This window comes from Bubalus bubalis, chromosome 9 (genome assembly GCF_019923935.1).
Source record: "Bubalus bubalis isolate 160015118507 breed Murrah chromosome 9, NDDB_SH_1, whole genome shotgun sequence".
NCBI lineage: Eukaryota > Metazoa > Chordata > Mammalia > Artiodactyla > Bovidae > Bubalus > Bubalus bubalis.
Window position 1 is genome coordinate 65,829,267 of NC_059165.1, and position 22,549 is coordinate 65,851,815.

The 22,549-nt window shown below is 43.3% G+C and overlaps 1 protein-coding gene across 2 annotated transcripts in view; it reads left to right on the top strand.

The window, feature by feature from the left end:
• FSTL4 (follistatin like 4) overlaps positions 1–22,549 on the top strand; it is a 447,609-nt gene that overhangs the window by 36,037 nt on the left and 389,023 nt on the right. For both annotated transcript variants that reach the window (XM_025292703.3, XM_006065073.4), the window contains exon 3: positions 7,746–7,779. In XM_025292703.3, the coding sequence (XP_025148488.2) occupies positions 7,746–7,779 (34 nt within the window). The remainder of the gene's footprint in view (positions 1–7,745; positions 7,780–22,549) is intronic.

Below are 22,549 nucleotides of genomic sequence, written 5' to 3' on the forward strand. Positions count from 1 at the left end.
ATTGTAAGAAAGGTTGTTAAAGAAGCATTAGTGTTAAAAGCATCTCAGACATGAAAACCTTAGAATTTAGATGTCAGTATTTCAGTAGTGATGAGTGCCGTTAGCAAAGCTTGCATCCCAACTGTACCGAGTGATTTATAAATTGAGCACATGGGGCTTCCTCTCGTAGCTTCTCCAGGCAGTAGGAGCCTGAGGAACTCTGAAGCAGGGGGCTTCCTCAGCTCCCCTGATGCTGGACTGAAGTGCTGCCAGTCATGGGCTCACCACCAGGACACTGGCAGGGCTGAGAGCCTGCAGCTGTCCAGCCCTTAGATGCCTTCAGCCCCGTCTGCACAAGACTCACCTCTGCTTCGTCTGCAAAACCTTGGCCACATCAAGCTTCATTCAGCTTCATGATTCCGTGGCTTCCTCTTCTGAGCAGTGGGTGTTTTGATTCCCACTTGGCTAACTCACAGAGCCAACATTTTCCCAGAAGCCACTGAATCCCATAACATTTTGAGTGATAAATTGAGACTTATTCTCTAACCAAGGATGACTGGATTCATGGCCAGGGAGGGGTGCATTTGATCTGGGGCCAAGGTCCACCCTTCTTTTCCTGAGCCTCACATACAGCCTAAGATCATGAGCACCGCCTAAGATGGATGTAAAGGATCCAGGCACAGAATCTGAGGATCTTCATTTGTCCTCTTTCAGCAGCTTGCAAACTACGTTTTTGGTAGCTGAGAATCTGTAATAGATTTTTGGATTATGAAAAATATTACTCAGCACTCACATTATATTGATTCAAAAATAAAGATTATGCAGTTCAACTGCACAATGAAATACAGCTTTATGGGATGGTAATTTTTTACTTTAAGTTCCCCTACGTTATAGTGAAAGATAATGGATTCAGGAAGGGCACAATGAGGAATAAAGCTGTTGTATTGTATTGGTTAAATGACGTTTTAAATGATTTGGCTGTCAAATTCGTGGAAAGGTTATGAACACTAAATGAAAAATCTAAAATTAATTCCCTACTTCAAGAAAGTGTGATTTATACCATAATAAAATTAGATTTTTAGTTAAAGAAATTCAGTCGTTAAATAATGCCCATGTGCTAACTCTCATTTATAACCATCTGGTTTGAAGCTTCTGCAGCAGATAATTTCTTCCTTAAGCAAAGCATTCGGGGTCTTGGTGTCACTTCTGTCAGTGAATTCTCTTCTGTTCAGTTCTGCTACAGGTTTTGGGGGAGTACTTTTTCAAGTACTGGGAAGACATTCTGATTGAGCCACAATAATTGATGGAGACATTGAACTCATTGCCCTCCCCCAAGTGATCTTACTATTTCTCCACCTTTGTTGTCTTCATTAATGGCAATAAAGATGGTGATGGCCACCGTTTCAGGACCACTGTATGCCAGCCACCATACTAAGTGTGCTACAGGCTTATATTTCACTTAAATCCTCCTAACAACTCTATGAAGAAGGCACCATTCCTACCCTTATTTCACAGATGAACAAACTGAGGCTCAGAAAGGTGAGATAATTAATCAAAGGTGGCAGGGCCGTGACCATCAGGAATAAGCCAGGATCCAGCCCAGATCCATCTGACTTCAGAGTTCCATCTTTTAGTTCCTGTCACATGTTTCCAGAATATTCACTGAGTATTTGCTTTGAGGCAGCAGAATACACTGGGCTCCCCAGGTGGCTCAGTGGTAAAGAATCCACTCACAGTGCAGGAGCTGTAGGAGCTGTGGGTTCGATCCCTGGGTTGGGAAGATCTGCTGGAGGAGAATGTGGCAACCCACCCCAGTATTCTTGCCTGGAGAATCCCATGGGCAGAGGAGCCTGGTGGGCCACAGTCCATGGGGCTGCAAAGAGTCAGACATGACTGAAGTGACTTAGCACACACAGCAGAGCATGGTGGTAGGATTTCCAAGACTTGAGCCTGGCCACTTGCTGCCCTGTGACAATTGAGCAAGCTGTAGCCTTTCCTCCTGTAGAACCACCCTCATCTGTAAGTTAGGGCATGTGATTTATTCCCCTTCTTCAACAAATTTCTGCTGTGTACTATGAGTACTTTGACCTAATATTTTTAAAATTTTTGATTGACATGTATCAAACATACTGAAAAATGTATACATCTCAAGTGTGGAATAGAACTCCATTAATTTTTACAAATTGAACACACCCAAGTGACTACCACCAAGATTGTAATTTAGAACATTCCCAGTACCCCCAGAAACCATCTTTTTTAAAAATTTATTTTTTAAATTGGAGTATAATTGCTTTACAATGTTGTTTTTGCTGTACAACGTGAATCAGCTATAAGTATACATATATCCCCTCCTTCTTGAACCTCTCTCACATCCCCTCCCCCACATCCCACCCCTCTAGACTATGTAGTTAGATGTGTACAAGTTTAGAATTGCTATTAATTCCTATTGTTCTTTTATCATTATAAATCTAATGTATTCCTCTCTCTTCTTTATTCCTCTTTCCCCTTTTCTCTTGTCTTTTTTTGGGAGTTAGTTTTTTGTAATCCCACTCCTTTGACCTTATAGCATTGGTTTTACCATTTTTTAGATATTAATAGGATTGTAATACTTAAATTCCATTTGACCTCCTGAATTTATGATCGTATCATCATTCATTTTAGTCCTGTAGATAGTATTAACTTAGAGAGCGTTATTGTTGTTGTGTTAAACAGACAGAACCAGATTTGTTCATTTTTTAACTCTTCCTGTTCTTTATTACTTCTTGGACAACTATGCATTCATCTGAAAACACTTTCCTTTTGTGCAGTGTTTCCCTGTATTGCTCTTAGTATTAATCTGCTGACAACGTATTCTCTCAGTTTTTGTCTGTCTAGATATATCTTTATTTTACCCTATGAATATCCTTTCAGTGGGTATAGAATTCAAAGTTTTCCATAAATTTAAAGATGTCGTTTCATCTGTCACTTAAAGATGTCGTTTCATCTGTCATTTAAAGATGTCACTGAATTTATGTATCCAATTCAAGCATAATAATGTAACTCAAGAGGAGGCTGTGCAGATTATTGAGTTCATTTCTTTCTGATTCCCTTTTCTAGGATTGTAGACCCTCTTCTGGTTCCGTTATTTTCTCCTGTAAAGTTGGCTATCCGATCTTTGTAGGTGATGTGACCTCCACCTCCACCACCCACTCTCTGGCTATTTTAAAGATTTTTCTTTTTGTCCTTGAATATTCAAGTATATTTTCCTGAGGACCTAGTTATGGTGTTCATTGTATTTATCTTGATTAGAGTTTCTAGAGATTTCTAAATCTTTGGATTGATGTCTTTCATCAATTTTGGAAATTTTTCAAGCATCTCTCTTCAAATATTGATTCTGCCTAATTTCCTCTATCTGATACTTCAATTACATACTGTTAGAACTTCTCACCATTCTCCAAAATGTCTCTCATACTCTCCTGTGTTTTCTACTCTTTATTATTTCCTTTCAGAGCTTCAGTCTGGTTATTTTCTACTGACCTAGGCTCTGGCTTATTAATCCTCTGTTTAATTGTGTTTAGTCTTCTATTAGATTCCTGTTGAATCTGACAGTCATTGATTTTTTAGTTCTAGGATTTCCATTTCTTATTTTAATTTCAATTTTATGGTGAAATTCAGCATCTTCTGTTTTCCTGAACATATTAGTCATACTTATTCTAGAGCTTGTGTCTGATAATTCTAAACTCTGGATAACCTGTGGATCAGTTTATGCTGTCTGTTTTATTGAATTTTAGTCATTTGATACTGTTTCCCATCATGCCTAGTAATTTTGGTGTGGATGCTAGACATTATGTATTGTTAAAAAAATTAATAAACAAAAGCCTCAATTAAATAGAGCTGAGAGATAAGAAGGGGGAGTTCTCATATGCTGTAACAAGAGCAGAATTCAAAAGGGAAAAGAAAGACTCCTTTCATTTCCTGGCAACAACCTAGCCAATGAAAAGCCATTAACTCTATGTTTACTATTACCCTCTCAATTTATCAATATTTTTACCTCTATAAAAGAATTTTCCTTCCTTTGCCATGTGGGGACTTGCACATGGCTCATCATGGCTGTAGACCCTGAATTTCAACTCTCTTCTCATCCTGAATAATGCCCCCCCTTTTTTATTCTGGAGAGATAGCTAACAATTTATTAGTTTTAGGTCAAAACTATGAAAAATTATATGGTGTTTGGATTACTTTATTGTCTCTCAGAGAGGACTTACTTTTATTTGTTAGATACGGAATGCTGGCAGATCATCTTGATCTACTCAGGAACAGAAGTTCTTTGAGAATATATGATTTTAACTGAAAGTCAGCTGCATTTACCAGGACCATTGTTCCTTTGAGAGCTTAATTTTTGTCTTCCGAGCATCATGATACTGTCAAAATCTGTTTTTAGTGTTTCAGTTTGCTTTTTAGTTTGTTTGAGGCAAATTTTTTGCTTATTTCTCAACCTCATGTTCTTTATATATCCAATTCAAGCATAATAATATAACTCAAGAGGAGGCTGGACAAATTATTGAGTTCATTTCTTTCTGATTCCGTTTTCTAGGATTGCAGACCCTCAAGTTTTGGTTGCTTTTGTAGCCTCAACTCAGGTATCTCCCAACTCAGTGAGGCTACTTTAAGCCCCAAAACATTACTTTGTTTGGCTTGTCTGAAAAACCACAAATTCCCCAAAGGGAAAATCTGGCAGTAAATATGGGGCTCTCCACCAAAGCCTTTTCTTCTCTCCAAATATTGGCTAAGTTCTGTCTGCCTTTGTTGCTCTCACATGCCTTCAAAAACTTTTGTTGTTGTTGTTATTTATCCAATTTTTGTAGTTGTTATTAGAAGGATTGGCCTAATACAAGCTATTCTCTCATGGCCTTAAGCAGAAGTCTATCTCATCTAATTTTCACACTATTAATTGAGTGGAGTTAGAATGTTTTGTGCATAAGCTTTGTAATTAGACTTTGGAATTTAAATCCCAGCTGGCCATTGACCAAAATGTGAGAACTTGGACAAATGTTAACCTCTATGACCCTCTACTTCCTCTACTTTTTAATAAATATCTGAGAAAGAAAGTTGCAGAAAGCTTAAAGGTCCACTTTTATTGAAACTATTCCAGTGCATAATAAAAGGGAAACTTCCAAATCCAGTATATGAAACTGATATAATTTTAATTCCTGAAACTGAGAAAAATGACACCTAAAATTATAGCTTAATCTCATTTATGAATACTAATGCAAAAATGTGTTTAAAATCATAGTAAACAATATCTAGCAGCATATTTTTTAAAAAACACATCATGATTAAGAAAAGCTTACTCCATAAATATAGATATAATTGACTACTATGAAATCTACTAGATAAGCCATCGAATTAATAGAGCTGAGGAGAAAAAATCATAGGATACCTCCATAAATGCAGAAAAAGTATTTGGTTAAAGTCAACACACATTTATTTTATTTTCATTCAACAAATATGTATTGAGCATCTGCCCTATTATAAATAACACTGAAAATGCAAGAGTGAGAAAGATATTGGCACCATCCCAACTCACATTCCAGTGGAGGGAAAGAGCCAATAAATAAGCAAGTTAGGGGACAAGCTAGAACATAAATTTATTTTAAAAAGTCTATAAAATATGCATAGATTTCACTAATATGATAAACATATCTGGGCCAAAAGCCAGCATTTTACTTGATTGGGAAACACTTCAGGTTTTCTTCTTAAAATCAGAAAGAAGACCAGGATGCTCACTACGTTCAAAATTCTTAACATTAGAGAAAGAATTAGCTGTAAGAATAAGACTAGAGTAAGCAACAATAGAAACTGGAAGAAAGAAAGAAAATCATTGCTATTTGCATATTGTATAAATCAACAAATCGAGATGCCAAAAGAATCATTTGAAACCTATTACAAACAATAAGAAACTCAGTCAAGTGGTTTGTTATATCAATATGTAAACCTCAATTGCTGTCAAATATACAAATAAGAAACAGTTATAAGATATAATGAAAGACAAATTCCATTTATGATAACAAAAGGTATGTAATAAAGACATTTTCAGAATATATACAGGAAAATTATACTCTTGAAAGAAATAAAAATAGACTTGAACAAATTATTAAAAATACCATGTTAAATAAGGAGATACGTTATACAGAGATCAACGTACCCTAAGGTAATTTATACATTTTATGCAATTACAGTAAAATTCCCATAAGGTTTTTTTCTCAAGCTATAACAGTTGATTTCCTGTTCCACAAATACTAGTTACTTCCAGGACGGAGGTGCCAGCCCCTAGAGCAGAGTCTGAGCAGCAGTGTAGAAGGAGCTGGCTGTACTTAGTGCATGATGTGCTTTGTGGCAGCAGCTCTTGTTCCAGTTATTGTTCTCCAGCCTCCCTCTTTTGACCCTTGAGCTTATGAAGAACCAGCATTTGGGAAGCCTGTTTGGATAATTGTGCCTGCTGATAGGCTGCTGGCCTGTGACATGGTCTTCCATTGGTCTCCACTTGGCCTTTTGACTCATTACAGAGATGGCAGTCAGAAAGTGTAATTTAGGCAAGACAGGACAATCTTTTCACTGCCTCCTCAAGTTTCCTTCCTAATATTGGCTCCCCCTTCCTCGCCCCGTAAGAATGCTAGACGAGAATGCTAAGGTATGAAAGACATGCTAATGCTAAGCATGGATTTTCACTTTAATCTCAATATTAGGCTCTTTATCATAACTGGGTCATTTACAACAGATTGTAGATGCTTTTTACTAGTCATGAAACCACAATAGATTTCAGCCTTTCCCTGCATTACTTCTCACTGGGCCTTTTCCTGCTGCCTGACCATGCCTTGTACTTTTTGGCCTTTTCTTAAGCTATTCTCTCTTCCTGGTACACCCTCCCTCCCATATTTCTATCTGAAAGCCTGCCCATTCTTCTATTTGCAAATTGTTATTTGCAAAGGTTATTTAAAAAACCTTTTTTTTCCCCTTACATTTTTCATTTGATTGTGAACATATTGGTATTCATCAAGGCAAAATCTCCTCTTTATTTCTCAGTAATTTGTGTTTGTTCTGTACCCTTCTGTTCAACTGTAAATATCTTCAATTCAAGGACTCTGTCTTTAACCTATGTAATTTCTGAAGCACTTTGCTTATTGCTCTGCACATTGCAGGAAGATGAGATTGAATTAAGAAGAGCCAAGGCTTAATCTAGTCCAGTGGCATGGAGTGGCTATCCAAATTGTCCGTAGTTTCCCACGCTTTGGAAACTATTGAGGAGCATAGTCAATCACCGGATCATGCCAGTGGCCTGCACAGGAACAATAATGGTCTTTCCCATGGCACCACAAATCACAGCCTGCTGTTGCTCACGTCATTCTGGCTCCTGTCTACTTATGTCTTCCCTACAAACACTTGCAGTCTAGGTCAAGGGTGGGAATTCAACTTAAAACAAGGTATTTCCTAACAATTGGAACCAGCCCAGTTTCCATATAAGGAAGACCATGAGAGTTGGGTCTGCTCATTAAAAACTGCATGATTAACAGTATGTTTGCTTAAGCCAGCAAAGCAGCAAGTGGTTTACATTTACAGATGTGTATGTATATGTTGAGAGTTTAGGAGCCCCAACACTGCTGAATGTCTTTTATTTATGAGATTGTTCACCCTTCTGTGAATGAATGTCTAACAAGAGGTGAGGTATTTGCAAGTATTTTTACATATGAGTTATTCTTCAAAAACACCAAATCTTTCTTGTCTTGCAGGAATCCAGAAGCCTTGACGTCAGAAGAAGAGAAGGTAGGGATGATGCACTCATACTCACTTCGTTCTCATTGTGGGCATATGGATGTAGTTTGTTACAGTAAAGACTAACTTCAGACTGTGGGCAGCCTGTTCTTTGACATTTCGCATGACCTGTGCTGGGTGCTGACCTTGGCGCTTGTCTCAGGGACCGCAGGAGCGAAAGCCGGAGTTGGCTTGTGAAAGCTGTGTCCTCTGCCTTTAGGTGTCAGAGGTGGGGTCTAGGGAACTGGCCCATTCATGATACTGTGTGCAGTCTCTCAAAAGAAGCCTCATTTCTGAGTGAAGTTTGAAATAAGTATTTAACCTGGTGAAAACTACATCAACAATAAAAAATTGTTTATGGTTTGAGGTATTTCAATAACTGGGAAAAGGTGCCACTGTGAAAAATATTTCTGATTAGATTTTTACGACTTTAGTTAAGCTGAAATAGATATAAGTAATTAATTTTCCTTTTGAAAACAATTCCACCATGTTTTATTTTCCCTGCCAGAGTTCCTCTCATGCATTTGTTTTCTGATTACTGAGATAAATATATATGGGTGGTAATTTATGAAGTCTTTTAGTGGAAATTGAAGTCACTCTTAACTTGCTTTCAGTGATACCTAGTCTCTAATAAGAGACTGTCTTTTGTATGATTTATGGAAATCACCACCAGTCATCCCTGTATTTCAGGGATGGGAGGATGAAGTTAGGAACCAAAGTGAGTTCTCGGTCTGGGGTCTGGCCTTTGGTTTTAGCTATAACCACACCCCCTTCTTGGTGGTATTGTCTCCAAAAAGAGCACCAATCATTAGAAGTGAGAAAATACCATACTGATTTTCAAATCTAAAAACCTTGCCTCTTGGTTAGTTCTTATTTTATGCAACACAATGAAAAACACAGAAGGGCCGTGTTGCTGAAGTGTGCCCCTAGACTTAAACTTTCCGTACTGTCTATACTCATGGGTTCATAGAACCAGTTGTTTGCCGCTGTCTGCGGTACTGGAATCCTGGATACAAAGGATCTGGTTAATCTAGCTCTAGGATGAACTTTCTGGCTTTCACTCTCATTCGCCATTGTCTCTGGTTTTGGGCTCAGCATCCTCTGAACTGCATCCATAGCGTAAACTACATCATTTGGACGTCAAAATCGAATGGTACTGGATGAAGGTGGGTGGGGCAGGGAAGGCCTGCTTCTGATTCAAAGTTGTGTTCATAATGTTATGACCATGTAACCTGGAGAAAAATAGCCATTAGGAGACAAGTTGGCATGAACTTTGGTTTAGAATACTATTCATTCCACTACTCCTGAGTGTGTGTGACTGGTGCACAGCACTATTTGCATTATGGAATCACATATGAGCTTAACTGTTTTGGACTCTTACTGTTCTTGAGTTAGAAATGTCTTTAAATAGTAAGGCTAGGATATGAGAAAACCATGTGTATTTTTGCTCAAAGGCATAAAAGACCATATTGTACCTGAGACTCCAAATTCCTAGACTTACATGTCTCAGGGTGAGCAAAGGCATGGTTAGGCTGTGCTCTATTTTCTCTATTTTCTCTTCTTTCTTGAAGCAGCATCTTTCATAACTGGCTTACTGGGAACATATGCCTTGGGTTTGTACTGGTAAATTTGTCTTGATATAACAGAAACATTTTTCTTCCTTCTGTGAGCTGATGTTTCTTGCTTGCTTCTATTAAAGTTGAGTGTTTGAAAATTCCTGAGATAGCCCAGTGCCTTAATGTCAGTGCTTATAACCTGGCAGGAAGGAAGGAAGAGTGGGACCTTGTAGGTCAGTTTTGAGTATTTTTTAAGTCTGAGATTCAATGGCTTGGGTAGTAGGGTTGTTAATCTTCCCCAGAACAGTGTATGTGTATAAAAATAGTAGAAGCGCTGTGAATATTTCAATAAACATTCCTGCAAACACAAATAAGACATTATTGTCTAGCAATGAACACTTAGCTTTGACTTGATCTGGCACTGAAAGAGGAGCAGATAATTAACCCTCTGAATTTTTCTGCCTAGTTTACCAGGCCCAGGAGATCCTGGAACCGTCTAGAGGGGTAGCCTCTGGACCACAAAACCTAAGATACTTTTCTGTTTTTATGTAACATCTGACTCAGGATATCAGCTCCAACCAGGGCTCATAGCTACACATGGATAACCAATTGCAACTTTACACTCTAACTTTTGGAAGCTCTTGATTACGTCTGTGGAGTGAGAGGTGAGGGAGCTAATACTAGCAGTGGGAACGGAGTCCAGGCTAGGTCACGGTGTGTTGGAGATCATTAGGGTGGCGCGAATGCACCGCGTGCCTCAGATGGGCTCTGTGGCTTAGTTGCCCTGTGCTCCTCCCATCCAGTGCTGTCATGGTTCTCAGACTGTAGCCTGGCTCTCTTGCCTCATGCGTTGTCCCTGCAGCCTGCCGGCTCTTTGTCCCTCATCTTGTGACATCCCACCTCTCTCCTATCCCTTCCAACTCTCTTTCTGAAGAGTTTTGCTTACCCTACTTTACCTGGGAGTTAAGGGCTCCTAGTAAGTCATTCATTTCCTGAGAGCTGAGACCCTCCCCTCTTTCACTCCTAAATTCCTCAAGGCCTTAGCCCAGGGCCTATAGTTGCTCAACAATCATTTCCTGAATTAAGTGCAAATTTAAAAATTGCCTTTTATATGTATTTTTCACTCTGATCCTGTCCCAGTGATATACAAGAGAGGCGCTGAATCATTTGGTTTTGGTTCTACAGGGGCACTTATAGGAAGTGTTCTGTGGATATCCAGATATTCCCAGCTAATGCATTGATGAAAGTGCTCCATGTTCAAATAGGTTTGGTATTATAGGTTGGATTGTGTCTCCCAAAAAGATATTTTGAAGTTCTAACCCAGAATATGTGAATGTGGCCTTACTTGAAAATATAGTCCTGGCAAATGTGTAATTACAATGAGGTCATATTGGAATAGGATGGACCATGATCCAATAAGTGAGATCCTTTTGAGGAGAGAAGATTTAGACACAGACATAGGGAGAATGGCATGTTCTAAAGGAGGCACAGAGTAGACTGAGTACATAAGCCACGCAACAGAAAGGGCTGTTGACAATCAGCAGAAGCTAGGAAGGAGCGACAGAGAATCCTCCCCTAGAGCCTTCAAAGGGAGGGTGGTCATGCCAACACGTTGATTTCTGACTTCTAGCCTCCAGAACTGGGAGAAAACAGATTTCTCTTGTTAAGTCACTTACTTTACAGAACTTTGCTATAGCAGCCGTAGGAAAATAAAACACTTGGTAAAAGCCGGACTCAATATCAAGCTGGTTGTTATTTTTATTGCAGAATCTCTTAGGTTGTTAAGATGTTAAATAGGACTTTGAAAAGGGAGTGTAATATGCAGCCTTTCCCAAACTTAGTTCCCCATGGCATCTTGATTTGTTTTTGATCATCTCTGGCTGGGCTTGATCATCTCAGCCAGCACACAATGCCCTTTGCAAGCCCTGCTCTAAAGAGTCCACAAAGAGGGACCGCTTTGACAGAGCCCAGGACATGCCCCAGCATGTGTCTGTCTTCCAGAGGTGGTGTGTGGAGAGAGTGGTGAGATAATGTTAATTGTATCTTAGATATTCCGAAGTTTTCCAAGAGTTGCATGTTCTTTATCTCCCTTGACTCTCAGTAACCCATGATATAAGCAGAGCAGATGGCACCTTACATGAGACTCCTTCCTTCTCATGCTTGTTTTAGTAGGAATAAAGAGCCCTTTGGGCCAAGGTCCCTCTGGACCAATGTCTCTCTGAGACACTGAACCTCTCTCTAATGGGCAGGTGATGATTTGATCTCGCTTCATCACCCAAGGATTTCTAAGCATACATGATCACTGCCAAGCCCAGAGAGCTGAGAGGGCCTCTTGGAAGAAAACTTTCTAGGGGAGCTTTGTTTCCAATTTAGATTTATGGGAAGGACTCTCAGGGGAGCCTGGAGGGCGATAGAGGATATTGTGGCAGGACAGCAACCTTGGGAGGATGTCTCTTGGTACCCCAGTTGGTACCTCCTTCCACCTCCAGGGCAGTCTTACATCATCCTCTCGCCCTGGGCCCCCCTTTGCCAGCAGCACAGGGAAGGCAGATGGCTGCTTCTTCATTGCCTCTCTAATGCAGGCATTTTTACACCTCCCTCTAGTCACCTACAATTTAATTTCAACTTTTTTTCTGAAGCTTCCACAAAAGGTGCCAACCTCACCTCACTGAGACACTCCCATGTCCACTCTGAGGGCTGATGCTGATGATAACTGTGGGGATCCATCTACCCAAACCGGTGCTTTTCTCTAACTGATCCCATCACACTGAATTACAGTCATGAGAGAACACTCGAGTGAGCTGAGCAAGCGGCCCGGATAATTCAGCCCTTGTCAGCCATCTCTTAGAGCGTGGGGTGATCAGTAAGCTATTCCAGATGTCTTTGACTGTGCTGTGATTAGAGGCTGTGGGTTTTGGGGGTGGGCACCAATGCCACACTGCATTACCCATCTTCCCTACGATGGCTCACTCACACATTGCCGTCTAGACCAGCCTGTCGTGGCTTCCAGCAGGGCTTGTGAGGGAGACTTGAGAGGAGGGATGCTGCTGTCTTCACAGAAAAAGAGAGGGAAGTGACAGTCACACAGGCAGGGTGGCTCTGTCTCCTTAGCAATGCACATCTCCTACATAAACATGACCTGCCAGTCCTGAGTGTGTAACTAGAGCCTCACTTTTGTGAAAACCCTTGGAATTATTCCCTTAATTGGCAGCTGCCTCTAATAGCCCCTTTTTAGTTCTTTGCATCTGGGTGAACTTCAGCTATCAAGAATTGCAGTCTGTTTACCATTAATTTTGATTTTGTTTAGCAGATGTTTTCTGGGTCTCTCGGTTGCCTGCATAATCTATCTTGGTATAATGTAAAGTGGCTGACTCTCTTCGATGAAACGGATTAATAAACTCCTAACTTCTTTTGAGATAACTTCTTTAATGGCTGCAGATGTAGGGAACTTAAAAGGAAGCCATTCAGATTTGTCAGTGCCTGGGGTAGTGGGTCCTTTTCCAATCAAGAGTGCCATCTGGGGAGTGAAATGGGATTTCCTTCCCTATCCTGCCCCTACTCTATACAGCGGAGCTTGCTTGTTCTCTCCAGCAGTTTTTGGGCTCCAAAAAGTTGGGTGTGGCACCTGTCTCCTTCAGTGTCTAATTCCACAGCAGTTGACTCTTTCTGGAGAGTGCTTTCCCTTTAGCTACTGGAAAACTGATATTGTACCTATGTGCCCCAGGTTGAGTGGGGAGTGGATGACACAACTGACTGGTGTATTCTGGTTGCATACAACGATTTGGTACCCAGTTTGGCCACGACCGATTAGCAGAATCCCACTTCTCTGCTTACTCACAGTGTGACTTGGGGGAAGTTACTCAGTCTTCTCTGAAAAAGCTTAGGACAGTAATAGTACAGACCCTTAGTCCTAACTCTGCGTTGTAGAAACCCAGCTTGCACTGGCTAACGCCTAAACACCTTGTGAAACTGCAGAATCTAACGGAGGGTGGATCTGGCCTCAAAAACAGCTCCTATAAGACCTTACACTCCTTTTCTTTCCTCCTCCTGGCGTTTTGGCCTCTTCCACTCAGCCTTACAGGCTGGCTCCTGGCAGCTGGTGCTCACAGACTCCTGACTGACTGCTCACCATCTTAGAGGGTGAGACTACTTTCCTCCAGAGTAAGCGGAGAAAGGTCTCTGTGAAGATTCTGATTTGCTGGCCTTGTATCGTGAGTCAAGCCCTAAACCAATTACTGGCAAGGAGGGGTTGGAATACTGGGATTGGCCAGGCAAGACCATGTGTGCTTCCCTTGGGGATTCACCCTCACTCAGATGCCAGAGAGTGGGTACAGGTTTGGTCCATAGAGAGAGGATGCTGGGCAGCATGCAGCTGACATCCCTCACAGCTTCCTGGACACATTATGGGAAGGGATTCAGCATGGAGAGCCCTTGGCCCAGTGTGGGCTGTGGCATCAATGCACAGTGAAGTTGGTAGTCTTCACTATGGCTATGTTCATACTGGATCTGTAGGTTTGGCCTCAGACATACAATAAAGAACGTCTCAGTCACCAAACCCATTCCTCTGTCTTCAAGCTGACTTACAGATGATGTTGCAAATCTTAGTCTGTTGACTTTTCCTGTGAAGGATTTTCTGAAATTTAGCCCAGAATCTTGAACTCTCTGCTCAGATTCTCTTATTCTGCAGTCAGAGAATCAGCTCTCTTCTTGATGATGTCTAACCACAAACATACATAAAATTTGTATTCCCAGATTAAGGGTTTTCTGAGCACTGAGGTCAGAAACTGTCTTGAGCATCACATGCTAAATCCTTCCTATTTCCTTTTAATTACTTCATCATAATAAAACTCAGGCAGACAATGGCCTTTCCCAAGGACCAAGCACAGCCTTAGACAGAGGATTCTCAGGCTGTGGGTGACCCCAAGCTTCTGTTCCCCAAGCTTCTTGAAGACAATTCTAAGTGTCTGGGCGTGGAAACACCAGCCGTGGACTAAGCCTGAGTGAACCTGAGTTGTCTCTGCTGCCTCTTATATGCTCTCCCTTAATCGAGGGTCTTCCCGGCTCTGGGTGAGTGCTTCCTCCTATCACCTGGCCAATGTCTGCTTTCTCCCTGATTTGGAAGAAGCAGGACCTTGCTGTGTATAGCTCAGGGAGCCACTCATGCTTCTGTTTGAATGTGTGTGACACCATGCCTGCCGCCTCAGCACTATGATGCATGGCGCTGGTGGCCGAGGTCTGCTGCGCTCCAGTGGAGGCTCCCACACTGCTGTGTAGGGTGAGCCCCGGGAGAGAAGGGATCGAGGCCCTTCCTTGCAGGGCCTCCCACCTGGTACACACAGATCTCCACACACCCTAGGGCTGACCCGGCTCTCTCAGAGAAAGTAAAATTTCTCGGAAAGTAAAATCGCAGGTGTGGGGTTGCCAGGCTGTTCAGCTGTGGGTACCCCATCTCCCCTTCTGCACTTACTCTTCCCACCGCTGCCCTTGGGAGGGCTCCCTCTCCTTAATGACCATCCTCAGGGAGCCACTCTGCTCTTCCTGACACCTTGGGGGTCCCTCAGATAGAAAGTCCTTGAAAGGTGCTCGTGCAAATGAGGTATGTGCTTGTGGAGGGTCTTGGTGGGTCTGGGTGGGGTGAGGAAGCCCTGTGCAGTGAGCCATGTTGGTGGTGAGAAGTCTCCTTGGGAGTTGCCATTGCAAAGTGTGTCCCTAGGCCCCTCTCTGGAATGGATGGGGAAAGAGTCACATTATCTGAGAAGTCATACCCCTCAGAGGGTATGAACCTCTGCAGCTTCATAAGCACAGTAGGGCAAGCCCTTCCTGAGACGGCATCATTGTGAAGCACACTAAGCTGGCTTGTCAAGGCCCGGAAACAGAGGTGATGGCACTCCCAGTAGACCTGCTGAGATCCCATCCTTCCCCAGGGCAGGAGGCAGTCCCTTCTCTTCTCTGAGATGCCAGCAATAGAGGCTGCTATTTGTCATCTTCTCCCCTTGCCTGGCCCTTAAGCCTGAAGGGGTTTCTCTGCTTTTCAGGAACCCTTGAAATGATCTGTTGCGTATAAACTCTGAGGTCCTTTTCAAACTCGTTAAGCCACTTGCCCCAGCAATATTAATGTACCATCAGTGAGCCTCTGGGGTTAATTATCTGTGACTTAAAAATCATTTGTTTCTGTCTCTTCTATTTTATTGCTACTCAGCAGTCTTTCTTGGGAACAAGGTACAGAATCTAACTGACCATTGTGATCTAATTCCTTTCTTGTCATCAGAATTAGTTCATCTGTTAAAAACTCTTAAAAAAAAAAAACAAAACCCAAAACTCCCACGGCCTTATTTTCAGAGTGTGCTGTCTCAACATCAAATCTTTCCTCTCTCAGCTTCTTCAGACACAGAGCCCACACGGGGAGTAATCTGCAAGGTGGAGTCCCATTTGAAGGAGTGAGGCCTGGCAGTGCGCTCTGTCCTGGTCAGCCTCACTCTTTTGTGGGCACTCACTGCTGCTGCGCCACTGGCCTGTTTCTCCCCTTGGGTGTGGCGAGGGCTTCACAGGGTGCCGTCTGGTGCAGACGCTGGCTGTGATGAACAAGCCACATGCCCCTGGAGGGCCCCTGCAGATCAGGCAATGAGGGCCAGAGACCCAGGACATTACAACCCACCCTGTGGTTCTCTGCACACTCTTTTTGATTATGCTTTTTTGCTGGGACTGTCAGTGGGCTTCAAGAAAATGCTTCAGGGCGTATGTGTGTGTAGAAAACTTTTTTTGCAAAATGTTGAATTTTGCATGAGGTAACATTAGCTTGCTTTGTGCTCTTGGAAAGTCAGGAAACACGGGCCCCAGAAATGAATGAGCACTGACCAACCACCAGCTCTGTGGGATGTGGGCAATGACCAGCAGCCTCCGGGTCCTGGGTGTGGGCAGCGGGTGGCTGTCCCAGCTGGTGTGTGAGTACAGTCAGCATCATTGAAATGTGCATGAGGCTAGTTCACCCAGGTACCTAGGCCAGTTGTTGTCCACCCACCCACTCTCCAGAGGCCTCTGTAGGGAGTTCTCAGTCCCTGAGTGCTCCCTTACTCCTGCAGTGCTTCTGAAGCGATGTCAAGGAGCTTGGTTTGGTTATGACTACTTCTAAAAGATAAATCACTCTGGTAGAAAGGTAAGCACCATTCTTGGGGTTTTTTGAAGGCTTATTGGGTGCTAATGAAAGTTTCCTCAGATGGACTGGAATTTGCTGGATGTGCAGTTATGACAAGGTGTGGTCCCTGCCTTTACAGAGCGTGTGCGTCCGTGAATGTGTCAGCTGGGGAGATACAAGAGTTTCCTGCAGACAGAAAGGCAAGAGCTGCCATGTATCATGGCCAGGTGCCTTGTACGGGGCAGACCCCAAAGCAGGGGAGTATTTGCTCTATGTACACCAACATGGGAGCCAAGGGGAACAGCTCCCTGAATAACGTGGTGGAAATGATGTTTCAGAGTCTTGTCTCCAAAGGACAATTCCGTTGGCAGAGGGTCTCTTTTGGGCACACTTGATTAGTGGGGACAATTTTTTTATTGGAAATAGCAAAATGCAGTCCAAGTAGCCCAAACAAAAGGAACATCTTATTGGCTTAGTTAACTGGAAAGCTGGGTGGAGGATGGAGGCATGAGGGTGCTGGCTTCAGGCAAACCTAACGTAGGGTACCAGGATCTGGTTTCACTCATCTCCCCTCTTGCAGTTGACTCTCCTCATGGTGAGTGCCAACCTCCCTTACACCTCCAAGTCTTTTCCTCTGGAAGTGCTACTCAGATGGGATGGGCTCAGGTCACATGCCCCATCCTGAATCAGCCTGAGGCCAGGGGGATGCTGCACGCTGCTGGGGTTAGCAGGCACGGGCTGCGCACCTGAGAGTGAGAGGGATGCCAGATGACAACGGGGGCTCTTCCCACAAAGGGGACACGATGCAGGAAGGTGCATGTTATCAGTTACTAAATTATTTCACATCCAAATGTGTGTTACATCCTCCACCCCCGAGGGGGGCTGAGTGCCTCAAAAGCAGGCTTAAGCTAAGCGGCAGGAAGCATTTACCTAGTGTTTCCAGGTAGGGCATTGCTCCCATCTTCCAAGAAGGAAGGGGGATGTGGCTTGGAACCCAGATCCCTGATGACAAATGCAGGCCTATTTGGTTTTCTTAAATCACAGCTGCCTCCAGCAAGGGGGTCTCCTGTTCCTTTGACCCCCTTCCCCTGTGACAGACATAGTGACCTGGTAAGATGCAGTAAGCATCCCCTGGCCTAAACTGTGGGTGTATTATTGTTTTTTTGGACCTCAACATATTCTGCTTTCCTTAGCTCTTCAGTGAAAGAGCATAAAGATCAAAAGCTAATATCAAATCTTCCCCCAGCCCCACCCTTTGGTGACTTTAATATTTACCTCCATGAGGCTTCCAGGAGCTTTATTTTCCATTTTTCATGAGAGATCCTGCTTCTTTCTTGGAAAGGAGATGGTGGGAGCTCTCTGCACTACTGCTTCCAAATGGGCATTTGATAGCAGGCAGGGACACAGTTGAGGTGGGGAGACCTGGTCCTTACAGAAAACCAGTGCTCTTGTTCACCAGCCACTTTTAAGTAAGCAGCTTCTTGTGCTTCCGTGGTCGCTCAGACCTGGGTTTGATCCCTGGGTTGGAAAGATCCCCTGGAAAAGGGAACAGCTACCTACTCCAGTATTCTTTCCTGGAGAATCCCATGGACAGAGGAGCCTGGCGGGCTACAGTCCATGGGGTCGCAAAGAGTCAGACACGACTGAGCTACTTTCACTTTCACTGATATTTTTTTACTGATAGATTAATATAATAGTAAAGGCTTACTTCCCTGCTTTAATATAAATTGCTTAGATCAGAAGAGTTCTTAATGGAAGCATTTTAACATACTCATCTCTTATTTAATTCTCATAAAAGCCCTCCGACACAGGCATTGGAATTTTATTTTGTAAATAGAGAAAAACAGGGAACCCTTTGAACGCCATAGGAAATTGATCAAAGAATTAAAATGTGCTTAACTGAGGTCATCCAGGAAAGCACGTTCCTGATGGAAATTCAGCAGTGTTTGTACAATTCTGATGGAAATGCTCCCGTTTGCCAGCGGGACTCATCACTCTGCAGCTGAAGTACCCGCAGGGTTAGGGTGATGGGACCCTGCAGGCTGCCGCTGCCAGAGAGAACCAGAGACCTCCACATTTAGAAGAAATGGGCCTTAAAGGAGAAAATCACAGGTCTGGAAAAAGAGTTGTGGCAGTGAAAATACATTTCAGTCTGTTTGTTTTACTAATTTTAGCAGTTATTTGTGCTCTCTTTTTGCTGGAAGCAGCATTCCCATCCAGCTGCTTGGCTGCTTCATTTGAATTTTTATCATTTGTGTGAATCACTGCATATTTGGGCACAAAATAGGAGTCCTGTGGCTAAGAGGAGACATTTATCTGACAGGGTCAGATCTAATCTCATGCTTAGAAACTTCAGCTGAAAATAAAATGAGTTGAGGTTTTGTTTTTTTTTTTCTTCCCATTTTCTTTCTTTCTTCTTTTTTTAAAGACAGCAGATCTGCAAAGCTGTGCCTCACCCCTTTATACAGAATATACATCTTATACTTGGATAGTGTTACCAGGCCACTTTTTGCTTTCAAAGGACTTTCTCATTTGTCATCTCATTCACTACATTTAAGAAAGCTGTGCATCGGGTGGAGTGAAGATACTGTCATTGGTGACTTGATGAGTGGAGAAACATGATGTTCAGAGGTGGCAAGGGACTTGTCCCTCGTCACACAGCTAGCAGAGGCGGGGCTGGAGCTGTGACGTCAGCTCTGTCTCCTCCCCACCAGGCTTCCTCTACACAAGTATGAGTTGACAGCAGAAGTTTTCAAATTAAAACACAATGGGAAAGCACAGAATTTTCAGTCCTGTTATGGTTCTTTTAAGAATAAATTAGTGTGAAGACGACTTTTCTCATCTGTCAGCGTAATGATTCCATACCTTGGGGATTCAGAATATTCAGAATGTGTGTGGGGGAAATGGTAAAAGTTAATCATTTTCACAGTGTCTGTCTGTGGTGAGGTTTAATTATCACTTGACATATTTCATGGTTTAAAATGATGACAGTTTAAAATAGAGCCAGGGAGAGCCAGAAAATCCATTCATTACTGTGTGCCTGGCGCTGCGTTCGAGTAACCCCACAAATACAGATGCTCCCCACACAGACGATTCTACAGCCTGTTCAGAGAGCTACAGATGTCCCTGGAACTGAAACCCAAATTAAGAACTCCATTCTGACCCTGCTGTTGTCATCCAGAAGGAGCTTGGGTGAATCTAGACTCATGGCTTGTTTCTTGGGTCATATTCCAGATACCAGCCTCCCTGATGCTCTCCCAACCCAAACCTGGGCCTTCTGCAGAATTTCTAATGAACAAGACAGTTTGTTGTGATGTGTGCTTTGAATGAATGAATGAAAGATACTTAAACTGCAAGGGGTGATAAACATGTCCACGTGTCTCTTAGGGAACTGCATGTCTTCCAAAATGAAAAGGTTGAGAAGCAGCCACCGGTTGTGGTTGTTGTGTAAGAAGCTCAGCTGTTTGTCTGTGTAGGAAATAATTAAATAAGTGATTCTTTCCCGTGGGATTTCTGGAAGAGCTGCTGCTCAGAGTGGACCCGTCTGTCCAGATTTCAAATTTCACTTTGGAGAGTCCAGGGAGAGGGAGCAGATGAAGCCATCTCAGAAATGCAAATGCTGTTTGACATCTATTAGCTCATTGCTTATCCAGCGCTGACAGCAGGATCCATCAGGACGCCGTTATCATGGATCAGAGACACTCAGAGTGTGGTGAGATTCGGGCCAGTGCCGTTCGAGCCCCGTTTCGGAGGTCTGAGACCATGCTGGGTATGCCCCTAGCCCTCTGGTCCAGGAGCCACCTCTTCCCTCACCTCACTCTGTTTCTAAGGCCGGTCCCACAGCCGGTCTGCATGACTGCATCCCTACCACCAAACAGCTGCCTGAATGCTCTGCGTGGCGGTGGTCATGGCCTCCTTGGAAAGTCTAACTCTCTTTCTGGTGCTGCCATTCATGGAATCATTCCATGATTCAGCCGCACATCTGGAACATTCCTTCAGGGTCAACTGTTATTTTCAAAGGTGGAGACATGCTTGAACAGCAAAAGTGATGGACTTGAAGTCCCATGGCTAGTGAGGAGCAGAGGACGGATGTGAGATCCTGAACTGGTGTGCGTAGACCTCTGGGCTCCCTATGGTGGTTTTTCTTCCTTTTCTTCCCACCCTTGGGGCCAGGTTTTCCTGTCTCCCGAGGTGGTGCAGTGTCCAACATATCCTAGGTACTCAGCCACCATTTCCTAGTGATGGGCATCTTGGTTGAGATTTCTAGTTAAAATCTCTGCTTTGACTTTTGTTTAAAACGTTTCTAAATATTTTCTTTTTCTCTTGAGGGAAGGGGACCGTGGGGGATGAGATACATGGTGACAGCTCTCATTGTTGAAGCCCCCACTGTAAGCTTTGCTGAGTTAACTTGTCTCCACACTCGGCAGGCCAGTGTGGCCCGCTTGTGCGACCTTCTATTTTATGGATGAAGGAACATGGGCTCTGGAAGCGTTAATGATTTTGTAGGCTGGGTGCTTCAGTTACTAGGTGACTCTTACATTAACCCTCATTGTAATAGAATATTCAGAGTCCTCTATGAAGACATGTTCCTGTGTCTTACTCATGTGGCCTCCCTAGGACCCTTGTTCCGAGGACTCTCAGCTGTCAAGCATATCCTCAAAGCCATTTCTAAATGGTCAGCCCTTGAAAAGCTTAAGATCAGGCACCTCTATGGCTGCCCCTGATGGGAGAGGGAGCAGTGTGGAGGACTGGTGGAAACAGAAATGTCAGGCCAGATACCAGGAAACTCAGAGTAGAGGTGAGGATGCTGGTCTCGGCTATTGATCTTGGATGAACCTGGGCTTCCGCCCTTTTGATGTAGACAGTGTACTGCCACCAGACTCTTTCTCCCCCAGACCCCCAGGAGCTTGGAGGGAGAGTTCTGTTATATGGGCCAGGATATTGGATGGCAGAGACTGAAAGGCCACTGTGGTGGGAGTGCAGGGCCTGGTGGGCGCAAGAGACTTGGCCTGGAGGCTGCCTTGTCCTGCACCTGGTGGGTCCTGGGAATTCTGGGACTCTGCTCCTATATTCAAGGGGCTGAAAGGACTTTTCACCCCCATGTGCCTCCCCTGTCTGCCTGTTAATACCTAAGCCCACCATTACTGCTTCAATCCCGTCTTTCCTTGTGAACACTCCAAAGTCATTTTGAGTCCTGAAGAAGTCCCAAAACTTCCAACGAGCCATGTCATACCCAACCTGGGCAATTCACCAAGCCTGTGTGCCTCTTTGTCAGAAAACAAACACAAGCTTTTCCTAAGACCCCTAGGCCCAGTGTCTGTTCCGTATTTGTTCTGTGTGACAGGTCTCAAACTGGTGTTCTGTGGACCAGAATCATCTGGTGGTCATATTGTTTGATTTACATAGTGTTGACCTGCAGGGGGGTTGTCTGTATTTCTATTTTAATATGAGTAAGTTGTCAGCATTCACTATAAATAAATAAATAAGGAAATTTAGTAACAGATCCAATTAGGATGATTATATTGGAAAGTGAAATCCTTTGTTAACTCTGGGCCATGTGACTTCTTGGCAAGCATAGGCTGGAGTGAGTAGCCATGTCTCTAGCAAGTGCACACACTTGCCTATTTGCCACAGTCTGCACTGCTCCCTAGTGCCTCCTTGAAACTGACTTGGAGCATCAGGTGCACTTTTGAGAAATCAATAGGAACAAGTTGAAATGCCGAAATATCCATGATCATTAAGGTACCTGAGTGGGCTGTGAAGGCACTGAGTCCTCGTTTGGGCTCAGATACAGGACTGGTAATAACAGCACAGGAGAACCCGATGTCAGTAAGGGCGGAGGTGGGAAAGAGAGCAGGAAGCAAGGAGGAACTTAGTGTAAAGGCTGGAGTCACCCTTATCTACTCAGCCTCTCTCCAGCATCACTGATGAAGCTGGTGTCTACAAGTGGGTCCCTGGTTTAGACAGTTAAGTCTTGCATTAAACTATTTTATTTTATGGTATTTATTCCATGATCTGTAAACATTAACTCTGGGCTATAAGTCTGCAAGTGAGTTTCCAGCTTGGTAATTAATACTTGTGTCTCTTCATGTAA